Source organism: Mandrillus leucophaeus, unplaced genomic scaffold (genome assembly GCF_000951045.1).
Source record: "Mandrillus leucophaeus isolate KB7577 unplaced genomic scaffold, Mleu.le_1.0 Scaffold123, whole genome shotgun sequence".
Lineage (NCBI taxonomy): Eukaryota > Metazoa > Chordata > Mammalia > Primates > Cercopithecidae > Mandrillus > Mandrillus leucophaeus.
Genome location: NW_012100654.1, coordinates 5,233,749 through 5,253,108, shown reverse-complemented (window position 1 = coordinate 5,253,108; position 19,360 = coordinate 5,233,749). Strand labels below are relative to the sequence as shown.

At 38.5% G+C, this 19,360-nt stretch overlaps 1 protein-coding gene across 2 annotated transcripts in view; it reads left to right on the top strand.

The window, feature by feature from the left end:
- SLC15A2 (solute carrier family 15 (oligopeptide transporter), member 2) overlaps positions 1–19,360 on the top strand; it is a 52,466-nt gene that overhangs the window by 26,683 nt on the left and 6,423 nt on the right. For both annotated transcript variants that reach the window (XM_011971589.1, XM_011971588.1), the window contains 12 exons: positions 1,806–1,888; positions 2,399–2,485; positions 2,664–2,753; positions 2,846–2,890; positions 4,321–4,353; positions 4,914–5,002; positions 7,709–7,790; positions 8,373–8,507; positions 8,937–9,101; positions 9,256–9,302; positions 10,774–10,884; positions 12,836–12,932. In XM_011971589.1, the coding sequence (XP_011826979.1) occupies positions 1,806–1,888; positions 2,399–2,485; positions 2,664–2,753; positions 2,846–2,890; positions 4,321–4,353; positions 4,914–5,002; positions 7,709–7,790; positions 8,373–8,507; positions 8,937–9,101; positions 9,256–9,302; positions 10,774–10,884; positions 12,836–12,932 (1,064 nt within the window). The remainder of the gene's footprint in view (positions 1–1,805; positions 1,889–2,398; positions 2,486–2,663; positions 2,754–2,845; positions 2,891–4,320; positions 4,354–4,913; positions 5,003–7,708; positions 7,791–8,372; positions 8,508–8,936; positions 9,102–9,255; positions 9,303–10,773; positions 10,885–12,835; positions 12,933–19,360) is intronic.

The window sequence follows — 19,360 nt, the reverse complement described above, 5'->3', positions numbered from 1 at the left end:
AGGTTCAAGTGATTCTCCTGCCTCAGCCTCCTAAGTAGCTGGGACTACAGGTGCCCACCACCACGCCCAGCTAATTTTTGTATTTTTAGCCGAGACAAGGTTTCACCATGTTGGCCAGGTTGGTCAGCTCGATCTCTTGACCTTGTCATCCATCCGCCTCAGCCTCCCAAAGTGCTGGGATTAAAAGTGTGAACCACTGCACCCAGCCTTCTAGGTACTTTTTTATTTGCACACTTGACTCTCAGGATTAGCGTTCCTCTACTGAACTATTTTTTCTATCAACCGTGAGAAGGGTGTTATAGATAAAGGATGCTATTTGGAGAAGCTTTGGGGAAATTGAGAGGATGAATGAGAAAAAGTGGTAGAGTGAATCTGACTGAGAGGAATGGAGATATTTAAAAGTGATGGGAGAGAAAAGTAAAGTGATCTCTGCATTCTGATGTGTAAGGATACTGGAAAATGCTACTGGTCCCTGAAAAAATCATCTTTAGCAGAGGATCTACTAGAGGGGCGTCATGCTGAAGCTAGGAAATCTGTTAAGGAGGAAAGTGCATCTGGGAGGGAACCAAGATGGAGTTTTTCTATTGGGTTTAATTTAATGAAATTGAAAAAAAAAACCCACTGTTTTATAACTACAAAGGTAATACCAGCTCATTGTTAATTTGAAAAATTAAAGAAATGAAATCCCCTTAAATTGCTGTGGAGATGTGGTTAAAGGACAGAGATATGGGCTGAAAGAAACAGAATGAGCTCAAGAACAGAAATTGTATAGAATAGAAGTATTTGTCAAAATGATGGATAGTGGTTACAGTATAGGGTACCTCAAAAAGATTGATGAAATATAAAGTGGGAAACAGCAGGTTGAAGTGAGCTCCTTTGAGGACAGGGACCTTGTTTTTTCACCTGTGTTACCAGTAGTGTCTAAGAATTAGTGAGTGAGATGCATTATAAGGATTAAATACATAGATTTTTGAGTCAGTCAAGCCTCAGGTCAAAAGTCCAGTTCTGGTATTTTCTAGCAGTGTAACCTTGTATAGGGTGCTTAATTTCCTTAATATTCCTTCATGTGTAAAATAGAGATAGCGGCACATATTTTGTCAAGCTAAATCAGTTAATGTATGTAAAATGCTTAACAAGGTACATGTGATAAACCTTCAAATAGATGGTAGGGCTAACAATAACTATCAGGATAACAGTGAATTTGGGAAAGTCTTTCAGGCCAGGAGTTTGGGTGAGTTAAGTATTAATAGATCCTGGAAAGAAACATTTGGCATCAGATTAAAGAAGGAAGAGACTAGGGAATGAGAAACTAGTTGGTGGCCATTTAATAATCTAAAGTACAAGTTGTGAAGTCCTGAACAAAAGTGGTAGCAGTAGTAAAGTGAAAGAGGGGGCAAATAGGCAATACATTAAAGAAAGAGGACCAATAAAACTTGGTAACATTTCAGATATGGAGATGGAGAAAGAAGAGTAAGAAGTCACAGATGACTTCCACTTCTGTCATTACATGAAAGTCTCAATAGATCTCTCTCTTAACAACATACCATTTTATCTTCTCTTGGCTCCTGCAATTTTGATAACTCCAAAAGTCAGGAAATGTAAGTCAGTTCCCTCTTTATGAGATTTCCCAACCACTCCCACAGTTCAGCAGTCTGCCCTTAGCACTGATATATTGAATGTGCTATTTAGGTTTGTGCAAAAGTTATTGCAGTTTTTGCCATTGAAATTAATGGCAAAACCGCAATAACCTTTGCACCAACCTAATGAATGAGAAGCTAAGAAACTTGTTTGTGTATCAACTGCAGTTGTGTTTGCAATGGGAAGCAAAATATACAATAAACCACCCCCTGAAGGAAACATAGTGGCTCAAGTTTTCAAATGTATCTGGGTAAGTCCATAAATTGTTTTCTTGCCTTTTTCAATCAAAAGAAAGAGATGCTATGCTGAGAATCTTGGCCTTCAAACATGGACATACATTTTTCTCAATGACCTCTGTTCTATTTCCATGTTTTTTAACAAGCTGAGATTAACCAGTCTTCTTCTTATGGCTCTACTTAACCATTAAGTTTAAAAAAGGTAATCATCTTTTTAAATTGGCAAAAGTCTTCTGAAATGTAATTATGTATAGACAGATAACTTTTTTCTTTTTTGTTGTTATTTTTTGTTTTGAATGGCAAGTTCTTTCTTAAAGTGATAGATAAAATTATATCAGAAATATTCTGAAATTCAGTGCCTATAAAATTATATCAGAAACATTCTGAAATTCAGTGCCTGATTAGGTCAAAGAGTTGGAATAAGTCACGAAAAGTATGGTGTTTGAAGGAAGGTATAATAAGTTGGAAAAGGCAGAGGATGTTTTTCTGTTTGTCTCTCCCATGATGTCTATGCTCTGCCCTAGTTTGCTATTTCCAATCGTTTCAAGAACCGTTCTGGAGACATTCCAAAGCGACAGCACTGGCTAGACTGGGCAGCTGAGAAATATCCAGTAAGTTGGAAATGCAGAAACATCTTATGGCTTGATACAGTCTTTCCTAATGTTCAGAATGATTCTATCCTACTGCATTCAACCTCCTCTCTACTGTTTTTTGGACACTTCTACTTTAAGCAAGAAAGTCACGTACAGAACTTCTTGCATTTCTGCCTATTCTTCCTCCTTTTTGCAGAAGCAACTCATTATGGATGTGAAGGCACTGACCAGGGTACTATTCCTTTATATCCCATTGCCCATGTTCTGGGCTCTTTTGGATCAGCAGGTAAGAATAGTTCTTTTGGACATTACCCCTCCTTACAGCCACTTCCCTCTCACAGGAAAGGGATTTCTCATAATAGGATCTGTTTTTCCTAGGGTTCACGATGGACTTTGCAAGCCATCAGGATGAATGGGAATTTGGTGAGTAGAAGAGATTTTCCAGAGAAGTCTATTATTTTCTTCAACATCCATATTGGGGAAAAATTAATTTCTTTGTGGTTTTGCCTGAAAACTAATAAGATTTTCAGAGAAGTGCTTTTAGCCTGAAGGTACTGTGTAGACAAAGATAAAGAAAGCTAGTTTAGAAATAAAAACCAGAATCTCCTCTTTAGAAATCAAAACCAGAATCTTCTCTTTAGAAATCAGGAACATAAAGATGAGAAAGTTTCAATGTATAGAAGGAAGTATTGAGAGGCTAGCAAATGAAGTCATACATACCTGGGATAGTGATTTTCTTCTGTCTAAGCCTATCACAGGGCACAGCAGGGACAGGTTTGAGTGGCGCTACTACACAATTAGTCTATCTCTTCAACAAGGATCACAGGCCGGGCGCGGTGGCTCAAGCCTGTAATCCCAGCACTTTGGGAGGCCGAGACGGGCGGATCACGAGGTCAGGAGATCGAGACCAGCCTGGCTAACACAGTGAAACCCCGTCTCTACTAAAAACAATACAAAAAACTAGCTGGGAGGTGGCGGGCGCCTGTAGTCCCAGCTACTCGGGAGGCTGAGGCAGGAGAATGTCGTAAACCCAGGAGGCAGAGCTTGCAGTGAGCTGAGATCCGGCCACTGCACTCCAGCCTGGGCAACAGAGTGAGACTCCGTCTCAAACAAAACAAAACAAAACAAAAAAACAAGGATCACAGCAGAGGACCTGTAGGAAATGGAATATTTTGTATATATGGATATGAAAAGAATGAGAAGGTTATACATATTATTTTCTCTTTTTCCAAACTCCATTCTTTAGCCCACTCAAATAAGGTACCACCTCTGCTCCCAATTGTTCTTTTCCCAGATTAGTATATTATTTTTCTATCTTCTCAGTTTTCAAAAGGACAGAGTAGAATGATACCAGGGTCTTATTAGTCAGTCTATTTGGAACCTGCAAAATATAATTTTACCTTTTCCCTTCCTCTGGTTGTCTCTTATTTACCATGGTGGTTTTCTTGTTGGCCCTCTGGAGAACAACTTCAGAAACACTATATGTCAGGGAGAGTCTTCACCCTAACCATGATGTCTTGTCCTTCATATTATTGCAACCTAAAACTACAGTTGCTGAGATCAATAAAAATGCACTGACTCTATTTCCTTTCAAGTTAAGGAAAGCATAATACATAGAAAAGAATTTCTCCCTTAGGCCCATCTGCCTGGCAAACATAGCCAGAAGCTTTCCCCAGTCTGTTCCCATCCCCCAAATAATCTTAACAGCAAAATAGTGGCCCTGAACCAAAGACCTCATGAATTTTCTCTCATATGCTTCTCACTTGCTAACTAGCAAAATTATTGATCTAGGCCAACAATTTTTTTTCTTGTCTTCAGATATCATCTAAATATAATTTGTTATAATGTTTCAGGGTTTTTTTGTGCTTCAGCCGGACCAGATGCAGGTATGGGACTCTTCTATAGCCATGGGGACTTATTTGTTTCCTTATCTATGCCTCCACCTGCAGTATTAGGATTAACAACCATAATTTGATGCTTTTCTCTTTGTACACTGATAAGGGCCAAGCTTTGACATGAAAACATTCTCTTTAAGCCCCACACTTCTCCTTCAATCCCCTGTTAAGTACTTAATTTGCCACAGGTAAAGTATAAGCATTGGATTTTTTTCCGTGTCAAGATAGTATAATGAAAATGTTATAAAAGAAATTGTAAGGCTTGTTTTGTGAGCAATGAAGTCATGAGAGGAAAGAGCTCACAATAAGGCTGGCAGAAAGACAGGCTCAGAATGAAACTTGTCCCTTGGGATATTTGAAAGCTAAAATGCTATGCAAGGGAAATAGGGTCTTGGGTGTAAATGGACTGAGGAATGTGGAATCATTCTGTACTTACAATGACAAAAGTGTGTGTTGATGTGAGACAGAGTGTACACAAGCAAATGAGTGCAGTACTCACACTCATGAAAGGAGAACATTTGTAGCTAATCCTTTTTATTATGGTGTTACAGGTTCTAAATCCCCTTCTGGTTCTTATCTTCATCCCATTGTTTGACTTTGTCATTTATCGTCTGGTCTCCAAGTGTGGAATTAACTTCTCGTAAGTGTTCACTGTGCCTGTATGGATTACTCTAAATTGACTCAATCTTTCCCCAGTTTGATAAATATTCAATGTCAGTATTTTTCTTAGTGATGATTGGTTTTGGTTTATCATCTATCTGCTTCTATTTTTCCATGTTGGACTAACTGCCTATTGACCCTGAAAAATGGGAATTAGATCTAATTAATGAGAGTCAAAGCCATTACTGTGGATTTAACTGTGTGATATTGAAGGGGCAGGTCTAGGTTTCATGCCAAACCAAAAATATGTGAAATTTAGCTCCTAAATCAACTTTCTTCTTTGTTCTTGAATGTTGTCTCTTCAAAGAAACTCAAGGCCTTTGATGACTACTAATCCCTTTAAATCTCCTGTTGTCCCTATGAAACAAATGGGGAACCTAGTGGGACTGGGAACTGAATTGTTCCCAATTACTGCCTGAAATTTTTTCTACATAGAAGGATTAGTCTTTTTTAGAGTTTCACAAAAGAAAGTTTCAAGCCTTCTTTCATTCTTGATTTAATAGCAATTTCATTTTGATGACCACTTTACCAAATGAAAATGGCCCTTTTTCATCTGTTCATTGAGCAGATGTCAGGAAGTTTAGGACCAAGTGTCATGAAAATATATATCAAGAAAAAACCATTTCCCTCAAAGAGTTTATTACTTAGTAAGGGGGCTAGAGCATATATATATATATATACACACACACACACACACACACACACATATATAAAAAATGCAACTACTACACAGGCAAAATAAGTGTCCTAAGAAGAGCCTAAGATCAAGTGCCAAGGAGATGTAGAAAAGAAAATGTCCTTCCCCTGCCAAGGTCAACAGATTTCTGCAGAGGAAAGTGACGTAAATCATGTACAGCACCTGGCATATGGTATTTGTTCAATAAACCTTGTTGTATTGCCATTATTTTTGGTATTATGACATAGTGAATAGAAAAACCATCATAAGCAAAGATGGAGGTGAGTAAATGTGGTATATCACAGAGAAGAGCAGTTCAATGTGACTCAGGAAAAAGAATAAAGAAGAATGTATGAAGAGGAGTTCTAGAAAATACCTTGAAAAGTAATTGGTCATGGAAACGTGTATTTAAAAAAGAAAAGTAATTGGGATCAAATCAGGAAAAGTCTTTGATACAGTTTGAATATTTGTACCCACCCAAATCTCATGTTGAAATGTAATCCCCAATGTTGGATGTTGGAGGGGGTGTCTAGTGGGAGGTGGTTGGATCATGCGGATGAATTCCTCATGAATGGTTTAGGGCTATCCCGTTGGTGCTGTCCTCATGATAGTGAGTTCTCATGATATCTGACCATTTAAAAGTGTGCAGTATCTCTCTACCCTTCATTTGCTCCTGCTTTCATCATGTGACATGCCTGTTTCCCCAGAGGGTACAAGCCATAAACATTGATGGCTTCTACATGGTGTTAAGCCTGCAGGCATACAGAGTGCAAGAATGAAGAATGCTTGGCACCCTTCACCTAGATTTCAGAGGCTGTATGAGAAAGCGTGGGTGTTCACACAGAAACCTGCTGCAGGGGTGGAGCCCCCAGAGAGCACCTCTACTAGGGCAGTGTGGAGGTAAAATGTGGGGTTGGAACCCCCTACAGAGTCCCCACAAGGGCACTGCCTAGTGGACCTGTGAGAAGGGGGCCACCATCCTCCAGACCCCAGAATGATAGACCCACTGGCAGCTTGCACCCTGGGCCTGGAAAACCACAGACACTCAACAACCTGTGAGTGCAGCCACAGGGGCTGAACTCTGCAAAGCCACAGGGGAGGAGCTATCCAAGGCCTTGGGAGCCCACCCCTTGTACCGGTGTGCCCTGAATGTGGGACGTGGAGTCAAAGGAGATTATTCTGGAACTTTAAGATTTAATAACTGCCTTGCTGGGTTCAGACTTGCCTGGGGCCTGTAGCCCCTTTGTTTTGGCCACTTTCTCCCTTTTGGGATGGAAATGTTTACCCAGTGCCTATACCACCATTTTATTTGGGGAGTAAATAAGTTGATTTTACAGGCTCGTAGGTGGAAGGGACTTGCCTTATTTCAAATGAGACTTTGGACTTGGGACTTTTGATTGAGTTTGTGCTGGAATGAGTTAAAACTTTGGGGGAAAATTGGGAAGGCATAATTGTATTTTGCAATGTGAGAAGGACATGAGATTTTAGGGGTCTAGAGATGGAATGATATAGTTTGGATATTTGTCCCTGCCAAAATCTCATGTTGAAATGTAATTCCCAATGATAAAGGTGGGGCCTGGTGGGACATGATTGGATCATGGGAGTGAATTCTCATGAAGGGTTTAGCACCATTCCGTGGTGCTATCCTCATGATAGTGAATGAGTTCTCACAAGATCTGGTAATTTAAAAGTGTGTGGCACCTCCCACCTCCTCGCTTGCTTCTGCTTTCACCATGTGACATGCCTATTCCACCTTTGGCTTCTCCCATGATTGAAAGCTCCTTGAGGCTTCACCAGAAGCTGGGAAGATGCCAACACTCTGCTTCCTGTAATGCTGCAGAACCATAAGCCAATTAAACTTCTTTTCTTTATAAATTACCCAATCTCAGGTATTTCTTTATAGAAATGCAAGAACAGCCTAATGCAGTCTTTAATAATAGGCTACAGAGTTTGGATTTCATTCTTAAGAGTCTAAAGTTTAAATGTAATTGTTTCTCCTTTCCACCACAGATCACTTAGGAAAATGGCTGTTGGTATGATCCTAGCGTGCCTGGCATTTGCAGTTGCGGCAGCTGTAGAGATCAAAATAAATGTGAGTTCAGTAATTCTTAAGCTCCATGAGGGCAGGATCATATCTTTCTTATTTGCTCTTTTTGACTTGTTCGATCATGATTCCCTGGGACCTAGCACAGTACCTTTTTTATAAGAGGTGTATCATAAGTATTTGTTATAAATAAGTAGATAGAGCGGTAAAACAGCAATGCAAAATGAGGCCCACCTCCCACCTGAGTGACTTAGAATGTATTTTCAGGGAATTCTCAAACACTAATATCCAAGATAGCCATCTCCTTAGGGAATACAGGCTTATGTGATGCCTTTCTAGATACTCAAGTAAAAATCTTTTGGCAGGTTGAATAGCCACTATTACGGATGAGGCCATAGCTGATTCAAAAAGCATGGAGTTTGTAAGCTGGCATTGGTACTTGCTACATTGAACTGATGTTTCCCTCTCCAAACTGCCTTTAGAGTTTTCTAAGCCAAATATTTTTCAAAGGGAGAAAACTATATCTACTTGGCTAGTGGACTAGGCTGTCAGAAACAACTGAGATATGTGTTGTCATTGTATCTGAAGGATTATTTGTTGGTGATTCTGACATGTATTCTTTGTTCTAAGGAAATGACCCCAGCCCAGCCAGGTCCCCAGGAGGTTTTCCTACAAGTCTTGAATCTGGCAGATGATGAAGTGAAAGTGACAGTGGTAGGAAATGAAAACGATTCTCTGTTGATACAGTCCATCAAATCCTTTCAGGTGAGGTGTGTACCTGAATGAATTAGAAACTCTGTATGCTATATTGATCTTGATTTTTTCTTAACATTAATTGTATCATAAGCATCTTCCCATGTCTTTAGATAATCTTTGAGCACATGATTTTAATGGGCATATAATATTCCATTCTATAGATATACCATAGTTTATTTAGACATTTCCACATAGGTATTCAGTTTTTATTATTATACATAATCCTATAATGAACATTCTTATTCATAAATATTTATGCATACCTCTGATTATTTCTTAGGGTAGATTCCAAGAAATAAAATGACTTGGTTAAAGAAAGGAATTACTAGGTTGAAAATGTTTGATGAGGTCACCTACTCTGAGATGCTACAATATTGTAATGTCCAATATGGAGTAGAAGGTGTATGTGACCTTCAATTTATGTTCTTCATTTTACAGAAAACACCACAGTATTCCAAACTGCACCTGAAAACAAAAAGCCAGAATTTTCACTTCCACCTGAAATATCACAATTTGTCTCTCTACACTGAGCATTCTGTGCAGGAGAAGAACTGGTACAGTCTTGTCATTCGTGAAGATGGGAACAGTATCTCCAGCATGATGGTAAGTTGAGGGATTGCCTGTGTTTTAAGTTGTCATCTCAAAGTAATATGACTGTCTTATCAACGCTTACCAAGGATCTGCCTGATGATCAAATTTTCTGAGTATAGGTCTTATTTCATCAGCTGTTACTGATTTTTACTTTCCTCTGTTGTAGGTAAAGGATACAGAAAGCAAAACAACCAATGGGATGACAACCGTGAGGTTTGAATGTCAAAGAGATTCCAAGCCACTCTGTTTTCTTGAATCTTGGATCTCTTCTAATCTTTGGGGCTTCATTCTACTTGTTCTGAACAGGAATTCCCTCTCCTAGAGTACCAGGGGCACTGGTGTCAAAAGGCATTTTCTAGGACAATGAGAAGCAGATAGGCTTCTTTTCTCATGTGGGATTCAAAGATGACCCTATCTGTGTATGCCCCCTGTACTCTGGGGCATAAATTCTTTCTGCTGAATATCTGTTTATCTTGCTTTCAGGAAAATAACTGAGTACTTTTCTCTTTGTGATCGTCAGAGAGAAATTTGGAAGTGAGAAAATAATCCTCCCTTCCTTTTTGATAGTTGAATATATGTCTCTTAAAGTATAGTTTTTATTATAAGCCTAAAGAGGCATCATGGTATAGTACACATTTGGAGTCAAAAGACTTAGTTTTGAATCCAGATAAGGCTGAAGGGTGTTGTCAAACGGTGAGGGACAGTTACAGAGATGGAGTACCCAAGAGGACATGTGTTCTCTGTGGCCGGTATTAGACATGAAATGGACAGATACACAGGTCTATGGCCACCAAAGTCAAGTGGTTGCTGTTGAGAATAGCATTTTACAGGAGAACTTTTAGTGAAAAGTCTGGATTTCACTGAAGGGTAGGACAGTCATAATAACTTGCTTTTGAATATGCTTCAAAAAAAGTAAACAGCTCAAAATAAGACAAATGGACCTCCAGAGGGGCATTTTCTAGGTCAGTGTAGAATGATCTAAAGTCTAGGAATCAACATGCAGGACTCTAGAGGGAACTGTCCTTCTTATTCCTGGGGCCAGAGACCAAATCAAAAGCTATCAAAACAGAAATGTACCAAAAACCCATCCTGAGAGGACAATCTAGGTGCCAGGTTCAGAAAAACAGAAAGATGGTTCTGGAAGGGTCCAAAGTTTCTGCAGACTCCAAAACAATTATAGCAACCTACTCTGGGCTAGAAGTCTGAGTTTTGCGTAAGTCACATTGGGCTTAATTTATAAGAAGTTAAGATATGAGTTTTATGTAAATACTATCATTTCTTTATGCATAATTATCTTATTTTTCTTAGTAAAGTCTCAGTTGATACATTCCACCATTATAAGGGAAATAAATTAGATAGACCTAAGTTGGATTAGTGAGGAAACTCAGATTGCCATGAATGATCATGATAGTGTCCATCTAGCTAGAGGTCTGGTGAGGATGTGAGAGATAAAAGTACAAGAAAAAGAAAGTTAGGGACAGCTAAGACTATGGATTACTTTTTACATATGGGATCATTCATTTGTCTAGTTAACAATATACATTATGTACCTTTTATGTGCCAGCCACTATTCTAGGCACTTAGGCACTGGGGATATAGTTATACCCAAAACATAAAAGGTCCCTACCCTCTTTAATCAGGTGTTCCTGTTTGTTTGATATGTAAATAATATCTCTGCCCTCAGGTTTGTTAACACTTTGCATAAAGGTGTCAACATCTCCCTGAGTAAAGATACCTCTCTCAATGTTGGTGAAGACTATGGTGTGTCTGCGTATAGAACGGTGCAAAGAGGAGAGTAAGTGCATTGCCCCTGTGGACATTTTACTTTTGTCAATAATTGTTTTTTGAGTGCTATCTTTGTATATAGGTGGGGAATTTAGGTGCATGTGGGCTAATTTTGTTTTTGTTTTTGGTTTTTGGTTTTTTTTTTTTTGAGACGGAGTCTCACTCTGTCGCTTAGGCTGGGATGCAGTGGCGCAATCTCCACTCATTGCAAGCTCCGCCTCCCGGGTTCATGCCATTCTCCTGCCTCAGCCTCCCGTGTAGCTGGGACTACAGGCGCCCACCATCGCGTCCGGCTAATTTTTGTATTTTTAGTAGAGATGGGGTTTCACCGTGTTAGCCAGGATGGTCTCGATCTCCTGACTTCGTGATCCGCCCGTCTCGGCCTCCCAAAGTGCTGGGATTACAGGCGTGAGCCATCACGCCCGGCCTGCATGTGGGCTAATTTTGAGTGTAGAAGCACTCCTGATCTTTTCCAACTCTTGCTTCCTTCCCTCAGTCTCACTTTTTTTCTGCACAGATATGTTGAGATCACGATTGCTGTGAAGACCACACTATATAGTTAACACAGCCCATCTCTGTATAGTTAACACAGTCCATCTCTGTGAGTTTCTCAAAGTTTATTATTGGTTTCCATTTCTACTGAAGAATGTACTTTGGTACCTTGAATTGGCACTTCATTACTTAGAGCTTATCTTCTCAGGTTCACTGTTATAGCCTGTTCTACTAGGTCATAAGATTTGCATGAGGAAAGTTCACATGGTACTTAAGTTCACAAAAGAATATGATTTGTAACTACTTTATTTAGGTTGAATATTTTAGAAAATACCTGACAGGCAATAAAGAGCTCAAATCGGGGACAGAAGCCTGGCATGAAAATAACCCACTCCAAGAAACATATCTCTTCAAAGATAATTAGTAGCTTCACTGCTTTCCTCACCATCAGTAGAGAGATAAGATCATTTTCACCTGGAGATGTGAACGCTTTTCTTTTCCTTTTTTTTTTTTTTTTTGAAAATTACCAAATTTTTATTTTTCAAAGTTTTCAAATTTGCTTTGCTTGGTCTAGCTCATGAAATAAATCAAAAGTAGCAAGACCTCCACCTCTAAAATAATGATAATAATCATGATAACCTCAAAAGGAAAAAAGAAACAAATATTTTTTAAGAAGAAAAAGTATTGTTAAATAGGATTATTGTGCACTGAGAAAACTCAGGAGACTCATTAAATCTGTGAAATAATTTTAAAATACGAAATGCAAATCAAAACCACAATGAGATACCATCTCACACCAGTTAGAATGGCAATCATTAAAAAGTCAGGAAACAACAGGTGCTGGAGAGGATGTGGAGAAATAGGAACACTTTTACACTGTTGGTGGGATTGTAAACTAGTTCAACCATTATGGAAAACAGTCTGGCGATTCCTCAAGGATCTAGAACTAGATGTACCATATGACCCAGCCATCCCATTACTGGGGATATACCCAAAGGATTATAAATCATGCTGCTATAAAGACACATGTACACGTATATTTATTGCGGCACTATTCACAATAGCAAAGACTTGGAATCAAACCAAATGTCCATCAGTGACAGACTGGATTAAGAAAATGTGGCACATATACACCATGGAATACTATGCAGCCATAAAAAAGGATGAGTTTGTGTCCTTTGTAGGGACATGGATGCAGCTGGAAACCATCATTCTTAGCAAACTATCACAAGAACAGAAAACCAAACACCGCATGTTCTCACTCATAGGTGGGAACTGAACAATGAGATCACTTGGACTCGGGAAGGGGAACATCACACACCGGGGCCTATCATGGGGAGGGGGGAGGGGGGAGGGATTGCATTGGGAGTTATACCTGATGTAAATGACGAGTTGATGGGTGCTGACGAGTTGGTGAATGCTTTTCTAAGCCGTGATATTTATTCTAACCTAAATTCATCCTGTTCCAGATACCCTGCAGTGCATTGTAGAACAGAAGATAAGAACTTTTCTCTGAATTTGGGTCTACTAGACTTTGGTGCAGCATATCTGTTTGTTATTACTAATGTAAGTAGCTCACAGCCACCTCCTCACCCTCTCTCCATATATATCTCCTGGGATCCTCTAGGCAGAAAACAAAAGAGAAGACTCTGTGGCAAAGCAGACACATATATTTATTTCTAGTGTAAGATGACAGGTTCTACAGTGACTTTATTTATTTATTTATTTATTTATTTATTTTTTTAGACGGAGTTTCACTCTCGTCGCCCAGGCTGGCATGCAGTGGCATGATCTCGGCTCACTACAACCTCTGCCTCCTGGGTTCAAGCGATTCTCCTGCCTCAGCCTCCCGAGTAGCTGGGATTACAGGCACCCACGACCACGCCCAGCTAATTTTTGTATTTTTAGTAGAGATGGGGTTTTGCCATGTAGGCCAGGCTGGTCTCGAACTCCTGACCTCAGGTAACCCACCTGCCTCAGCCTCCCAAAGTGCTGGGATTGCAAGCATGAGTCACTGCACCTGGCTCTACATGACTTTAGAAAGCCCACTGTCTCTGTAGGGGATGTTAAGAGATAACATCAACAACAAGCAACAGGTCTTGGGGAAGGAGAGACATAATTTATCTTGAGCCATCACTGTGAGATGCCACGGCCTGCTCCAGTCTCATTATGTCTCCAAGCAAACAACAGTGATTTATGAAAAAGTATTCATGTCTTCTTGACCAGCTTCATATGCAGATCTTCTCACTCTCTGGAAATTTGATCTGCTAACATGTCACAGTCTGAAATGCTGAAACTGATAGTAATGTCAATCTCTACACAAAGTTTGGAGATCAGTTAATTGTGGTCTGTCAAAAACAGTTGTCCTAGCAGTCAGGGCAGGGTACCTCTGATTTTAATTTTGATGTCAATCTTGACTTTAATTTTGTTATTTCATTACTATTCACACTGTATTAAAGACTAAAAGATAGTGAATAAGAAAAAGAGAGAACATTTCTGGAGGTTTGATGAGAACCCGATCTAAAAAGTTCTATTTATTTTACTAATTAATTAATTTAATTAACTTGATCCCTTTGGTGTGCCATTTTTATAACAGTTTTATTGAGATATAATTCATATACCATAAAATTCACCCACTTAAAGTATCCAATGATTTTAAATATATTAGTATAGTCAATATATGTTAATAAGTATTCATTATATAGAAGGAATATATATCCAATAATATATATTCAATGGCTTTTACTATATTCACAGATTTGTGCCATTTAGGAACACTTTTTGTCACCCCTCTCAAAAATAACGTACCCATTAGCAGCCATTCCCCATTTCCTCTTAAACCACTAGTCTACTTTGTCTATAAATTCTTCTATTCTGGACATGTCATGTAAATGGAATCATACAATATGTACGATTTTGTGTCTGGCTTCTTTCACTTAGCATGTTTTTCAAGGCTCTTCCATGTTGTAGCATGTATCAGTGTTTCATTTCTTTTTATTGACGGGTAATATTCCATTGCATGGATATAATACATTTTATTTATTTATCAATTGATGTACATTTGAATTGTTTTTACCTTTTGACTCTTGGGAATAATACTGTTATGAACATTCATGTACAAGTTTTTATGTGGACATATGTTTTCATTTCTTTTGGATAGGTAACTAGCAGTGGAATTGCTGGCTCACATGGTGACTCTATGTTTAACCATTTGTGGACTTTTCCAAAGTGACTGCACTGTTTACATTTCCACCAATCACGTGTATGAGTTGCAGTTTTTCTACATCTTCACCAACACTTGTTTTCTGTCTCTTTATTATAGCCACTCTAGTGTGGATGTGAAATGGCATCTCATTGTGGTTTTCATTGCCATTCCCCTGATGGCTAAAGATTTGGAGCATTTTTTCTTGTCTTTATCAGTCATTTGTGTATTTTCTTTGAAGAAGTATCTCTTCAGATCCTCTGCCTAATTTCTAATTGGGGTATTTGTATTTTTTATTAGTTGTAAGCATTCATTATATATTTTTAGATATATCTGTTATCATATATAATTTGCAAAATCTCACATTCAATAGGTTGTCTTTTAACTTTCTTGATGGTATCTGTTGAAGTAGAAAAATTTTTAATTATAATGAAGTTCAATTTATTTTTTCTTCGGTTGATTACCTAATCCAAAGAATCTGTGCCTATGTTTTCTTCTAAGAGTTTTATAGTTAATTCATTTTGAGATAAATTTTGCATATGGTATAAGGTAGGGGGTCCAGTCTCATTCTTTTGTATGTGTATATCTAGTTGTCCCAGGGCAATTTCTGGAAAAGACTATTCTTCCCATATTAAATGGTCTTGACATTTGTGTCAAAATTCAATTGATCATAAATGTAAGGCCATTTTTCTGGACTCTCAATTCCATTCCATTGATCTGTATGTTTATCCTTGTGCAGTACCATACTGTCTTAATTACTGTTGCTTTATAGTAAGATTTGAATTCAAAGAGTATGAGTCTCCAGCCTTCTTCTTTTTTAAGATTGGTCTGCCCATTGTGGGTCCCATGAATTTTCATATGAATTTTAGGATCATCGTAAGATCAGAAGCCAGCTGGGATTTTGATAGGGATTTCACTGAGTCTGAAGATCATTTTAGGGAATAGTATTGCCATATTAACAATATTAAGTCTTCTGGTCAGTGAACATGAGATGTCTTTCTATTTACTTAGGTCTTCTTTAATTTTTTTCAACAATTTTTTGTAGTTTATTTTATTTAGACATGAGGTCTCATTCTATGGCCCAGGTTGGAGCACAGTGGCACCATCATAGCTCACTGTAGCCTTGAACTCCTGGGCTCAAATGACACTCCTGCCTCAGCCTCCTGAGTAGCTAGGACTACAGGCATGTACCACTGCTCCTGGTTAATTTTTTATTTTTTTGTAGAGATTGGGGTCTTGCTATGTTGACCATGCTGATCTCAAACTCCTGGCCTCAAGCAATCCTCCTGCCTTGGCTTTCCAAAGTGCTAGGATTACAGGTGTGAGCCGTCATGCCCAGACTAAGGTTCCTTTTTAGAGACAGGGTCTTGCTATGTTGCCCAGGCTGGTCTCTAACTTCTGGCCTCAAGTGATCCTCTCTCCTCATTCTCCTGAGTAGCTGAGATTATAGGCATGAACCGCTATGCACAGAACAAGTTATTTTCAGAGTATACATTTTACATTTATTTTGTTAAATTTATTCCTACTCACTTTATTCGTTTTGAAGCTGTGGTTAATGGAATCCTTTTCTTAATTTCTTTTTCAAATTTTTCATTGCAAATTACAGAAATACAGTTGACTTTTGTATATTGATTTTGCATTGTGCAATCTTGCTGAACTTATTTATTAGTGCTAATGGGTTTTTTTAGTGGATCCCTTAGGCCTTCTACATAAAAGATCATATCATCAGCAAATAGAGATAGCTTTACTTTTTCATTTTCAATCTGGATGCTTTTTATTTCTTTTCCTTGTCAGTTGCTCTGGCAGGAACCTCTAGTACAATATTGAATAGAAGTGGTGAAAGCAGAAATACTTTTAGGGGGAGAACATTCAGTCTTTTATCGTTAAGTGTGTAACCTGTGGATTTTTCATAGATACTCTGTCAGACTGAGAAAGTTCCTTTCTATTCCTAGTTTGTTGGAGAGTTTTCTGTTTGTTTGTTTTACCATGAACAGGAGTTGAATTTTATAAATGCTTTTCCTGCATTTATTGAGATGGTAATGTGTTTTTGTCCCTTATTTTACTGATACAGTGTATCACAACAATTGATTTTCAGATATTAAACCAACCTAATTCTATTAACCTCCTCCTCCACCTTCTTCTCCTCCTCCTTCTTTCTTCTTCTCTTTTAGAAATAGGGTCTCACCCTGTTACCCATGATGCAGTGCAGTGCTGCAATCATAGTTCACCGTAGCCTGAAACTCCTGGGCTCAAGTGATCCTTCTGTCTCAGCCTTTCAAGTAGCTGGGACTACAGACATGTCCTACCCTGATGAATTAATTAAAAAAAATTTTTTTTTTTTAAAGAGAAGAGGTCTCACTATGTTGACCAAGCTGGTCTCTAACTCCTGGACTCAAGCGATTCTTCTACCTCAACCTCAATCCAAGTGCTTGGATTACAGGCATTAACCACTGCGCCTGGCTATAATTCTATTAATTTTCTAGGGCTGCTGTAACAAAACACTACAAGCTAAGTGGCTTATGGGATAGAAATGCATTGTTTCACAATTATGGTGGCTAGAAGTCTGAGATGAAGGTATTGGTAGGACTGGTTCCTTCTGAGGGCTGTGAATAATCTGTTCCATGCTTCTGCCATGGCTTCTGGCAATTTGCTGGAAATACGTGGTATTCCTTGGTGTATAGAAGAATCATCCTAATATCTACCTTCATCTTCACATGGTGTTCTTTCTATGTATCCGACTGTGTCCAAATTTACCCCCGTTTTAATAAGGATACCTGTCATTGGATTAGACCCACCCTAATGACCTTATTTCAACGTTACTAATTACATATATAACAAACCTGTTTCCCAATAAGTTTATATTCTGAGGTACCTGGTTTTAGGACTTCAACGTATGAGTTTTGGGGGACATGATTCAGCCATAATGCTTGTGTTCCTGGTGTTATTCCATTTTCTGTTTCTTCTGTCTCTCATATGCCACTCAAGATAGAGGCCATATGTATTGTTTCTGAATACCAGGCTCTAATAAACATCTACAGTAGAGGCCATAAATTGTGGGTCTGGAGGCCCAATTTCTTTCATAGTCCTGTCTTGTTTGGCCTGCACAGTATTGACAAAAATAACAAAAGAATTAATTGCCAATAAATTCAAGAGATTACACCTAAGAAGTTGTATTACTAACATTTCTTGGGAATAAAAAAATCAGAAGATTTCCTAACAGCTATTATTGTGTCAACTGTCTGGTGCTGTAGTGGCTGTGCCCTTTAGATGGGACCTGTGCTGTCCAGTTCATGATAGGCCTCATCATTTCCTTGCAGCCTCTTTCATTTACTTAATTACCTGCCTATGAGCATGTAAGTATCTGACTTTGATTTAGAAGCTCTGGCCATAGTCTCTTCTTATGCTGAGAAAACACAAACAGATGCCTAGGTATTATTTACACTGTCAACTAAAGGAAAAGAAGATTCCCTTATCTTACTATTTTAGACCCAATGACCATTTGATTCAGAGGATTAAGGGCATTTAGATGTCAAAGACTTTCATCTGAAAGACTTTTGACCATGATATTTTAACTATGCTGTTTTGTCTCATGTATCTGGATATTATACCTAATTCCTGATAACAGTTTTACTTCAAGAAATACATTCATATGGTTAGGCTTTGTGTCCCCACCCAAATCTCATCTTGAATTATAATCCCCATAATCCCCACATGTCTAGGGAGAGACTTGGTGGGAGGTGATTGGATCTTGGAGGCGCTTTCCCCAATCCTGTTCTTATGATAGTGAGCGACTTCTTATGAGATATGATGGTTTTATAAGGAGCTCTTCCCCCTTTGCTCCTCACTCTTCTCTCTCCTGCCACCATATGAGAAGGTCTAAGCTTGCTTCCCCTTCACCTTCTGCCATGATTGTAGGTTTCCTGAGGCCTCCCCAGTCATGTGGAATTGTGCGTCAATTAAACCTCTTTCCTTTATAAATTACCCAGCATTGGGCAGTACTTTACAGCAGTGTGAAAAAGGACTAATACATATATATAATTTTTTCTTCTGTTTTCTTTTCGAGCCCCTTCAATAAATATACATATAATTTTCAAAATGTTATTTCATTTGTAATAAAAGATATTAGTAGATATAATCTACATAAAACCAACCATAGCTAAAAACATACATATAGTTAAAGTATTTTTACACCAAAGAAACAAAAGTTGATTGTGGAATCACATATATTTGGTAATATTAACAAAAACTTCACCCTGAAAAAAATCTCTTTTGAACCAAAATTTTACAGAAAAAATACATCTTTTTTTTTATTATTACACTTTATGTTCTAGGGTACATGTGTACAACGTGCAGGTTTGTTACATATGTATACATGTGCTGTGTTGGTGTGCTGCACCCATTAACTAGTCATTTACATTAGGTATATCTCCCAATGCTATCCCTCCCCTCTTCCCCCACCTCACAACAGGCCCTGGTGTGTGATGTTCCCCTTCCTGTGTCCAAGTGATCTCGTTGTTCAATTCCCATCTATGAGTGAGAACATGCGGTGTTTGGTTTTCTGTTCTTACAATAGTTGGCTGAGAATGATGGTTTCCAGCTGCATCCATGTCTCCACAAAAGACATGAACTCATCCTTTTTATAGCTGCATAGTATTCCATGGTGTATATGTGCCACATTTTCTTAATCCAGTCTGTCATTGATGGACATTTGGGTTGGTTCCAAGTCTTTGCTATTGTGAATAGTGTTGCAGTAAACATACATGTGCATGTGTCTTTATAGCAGCATGATTTA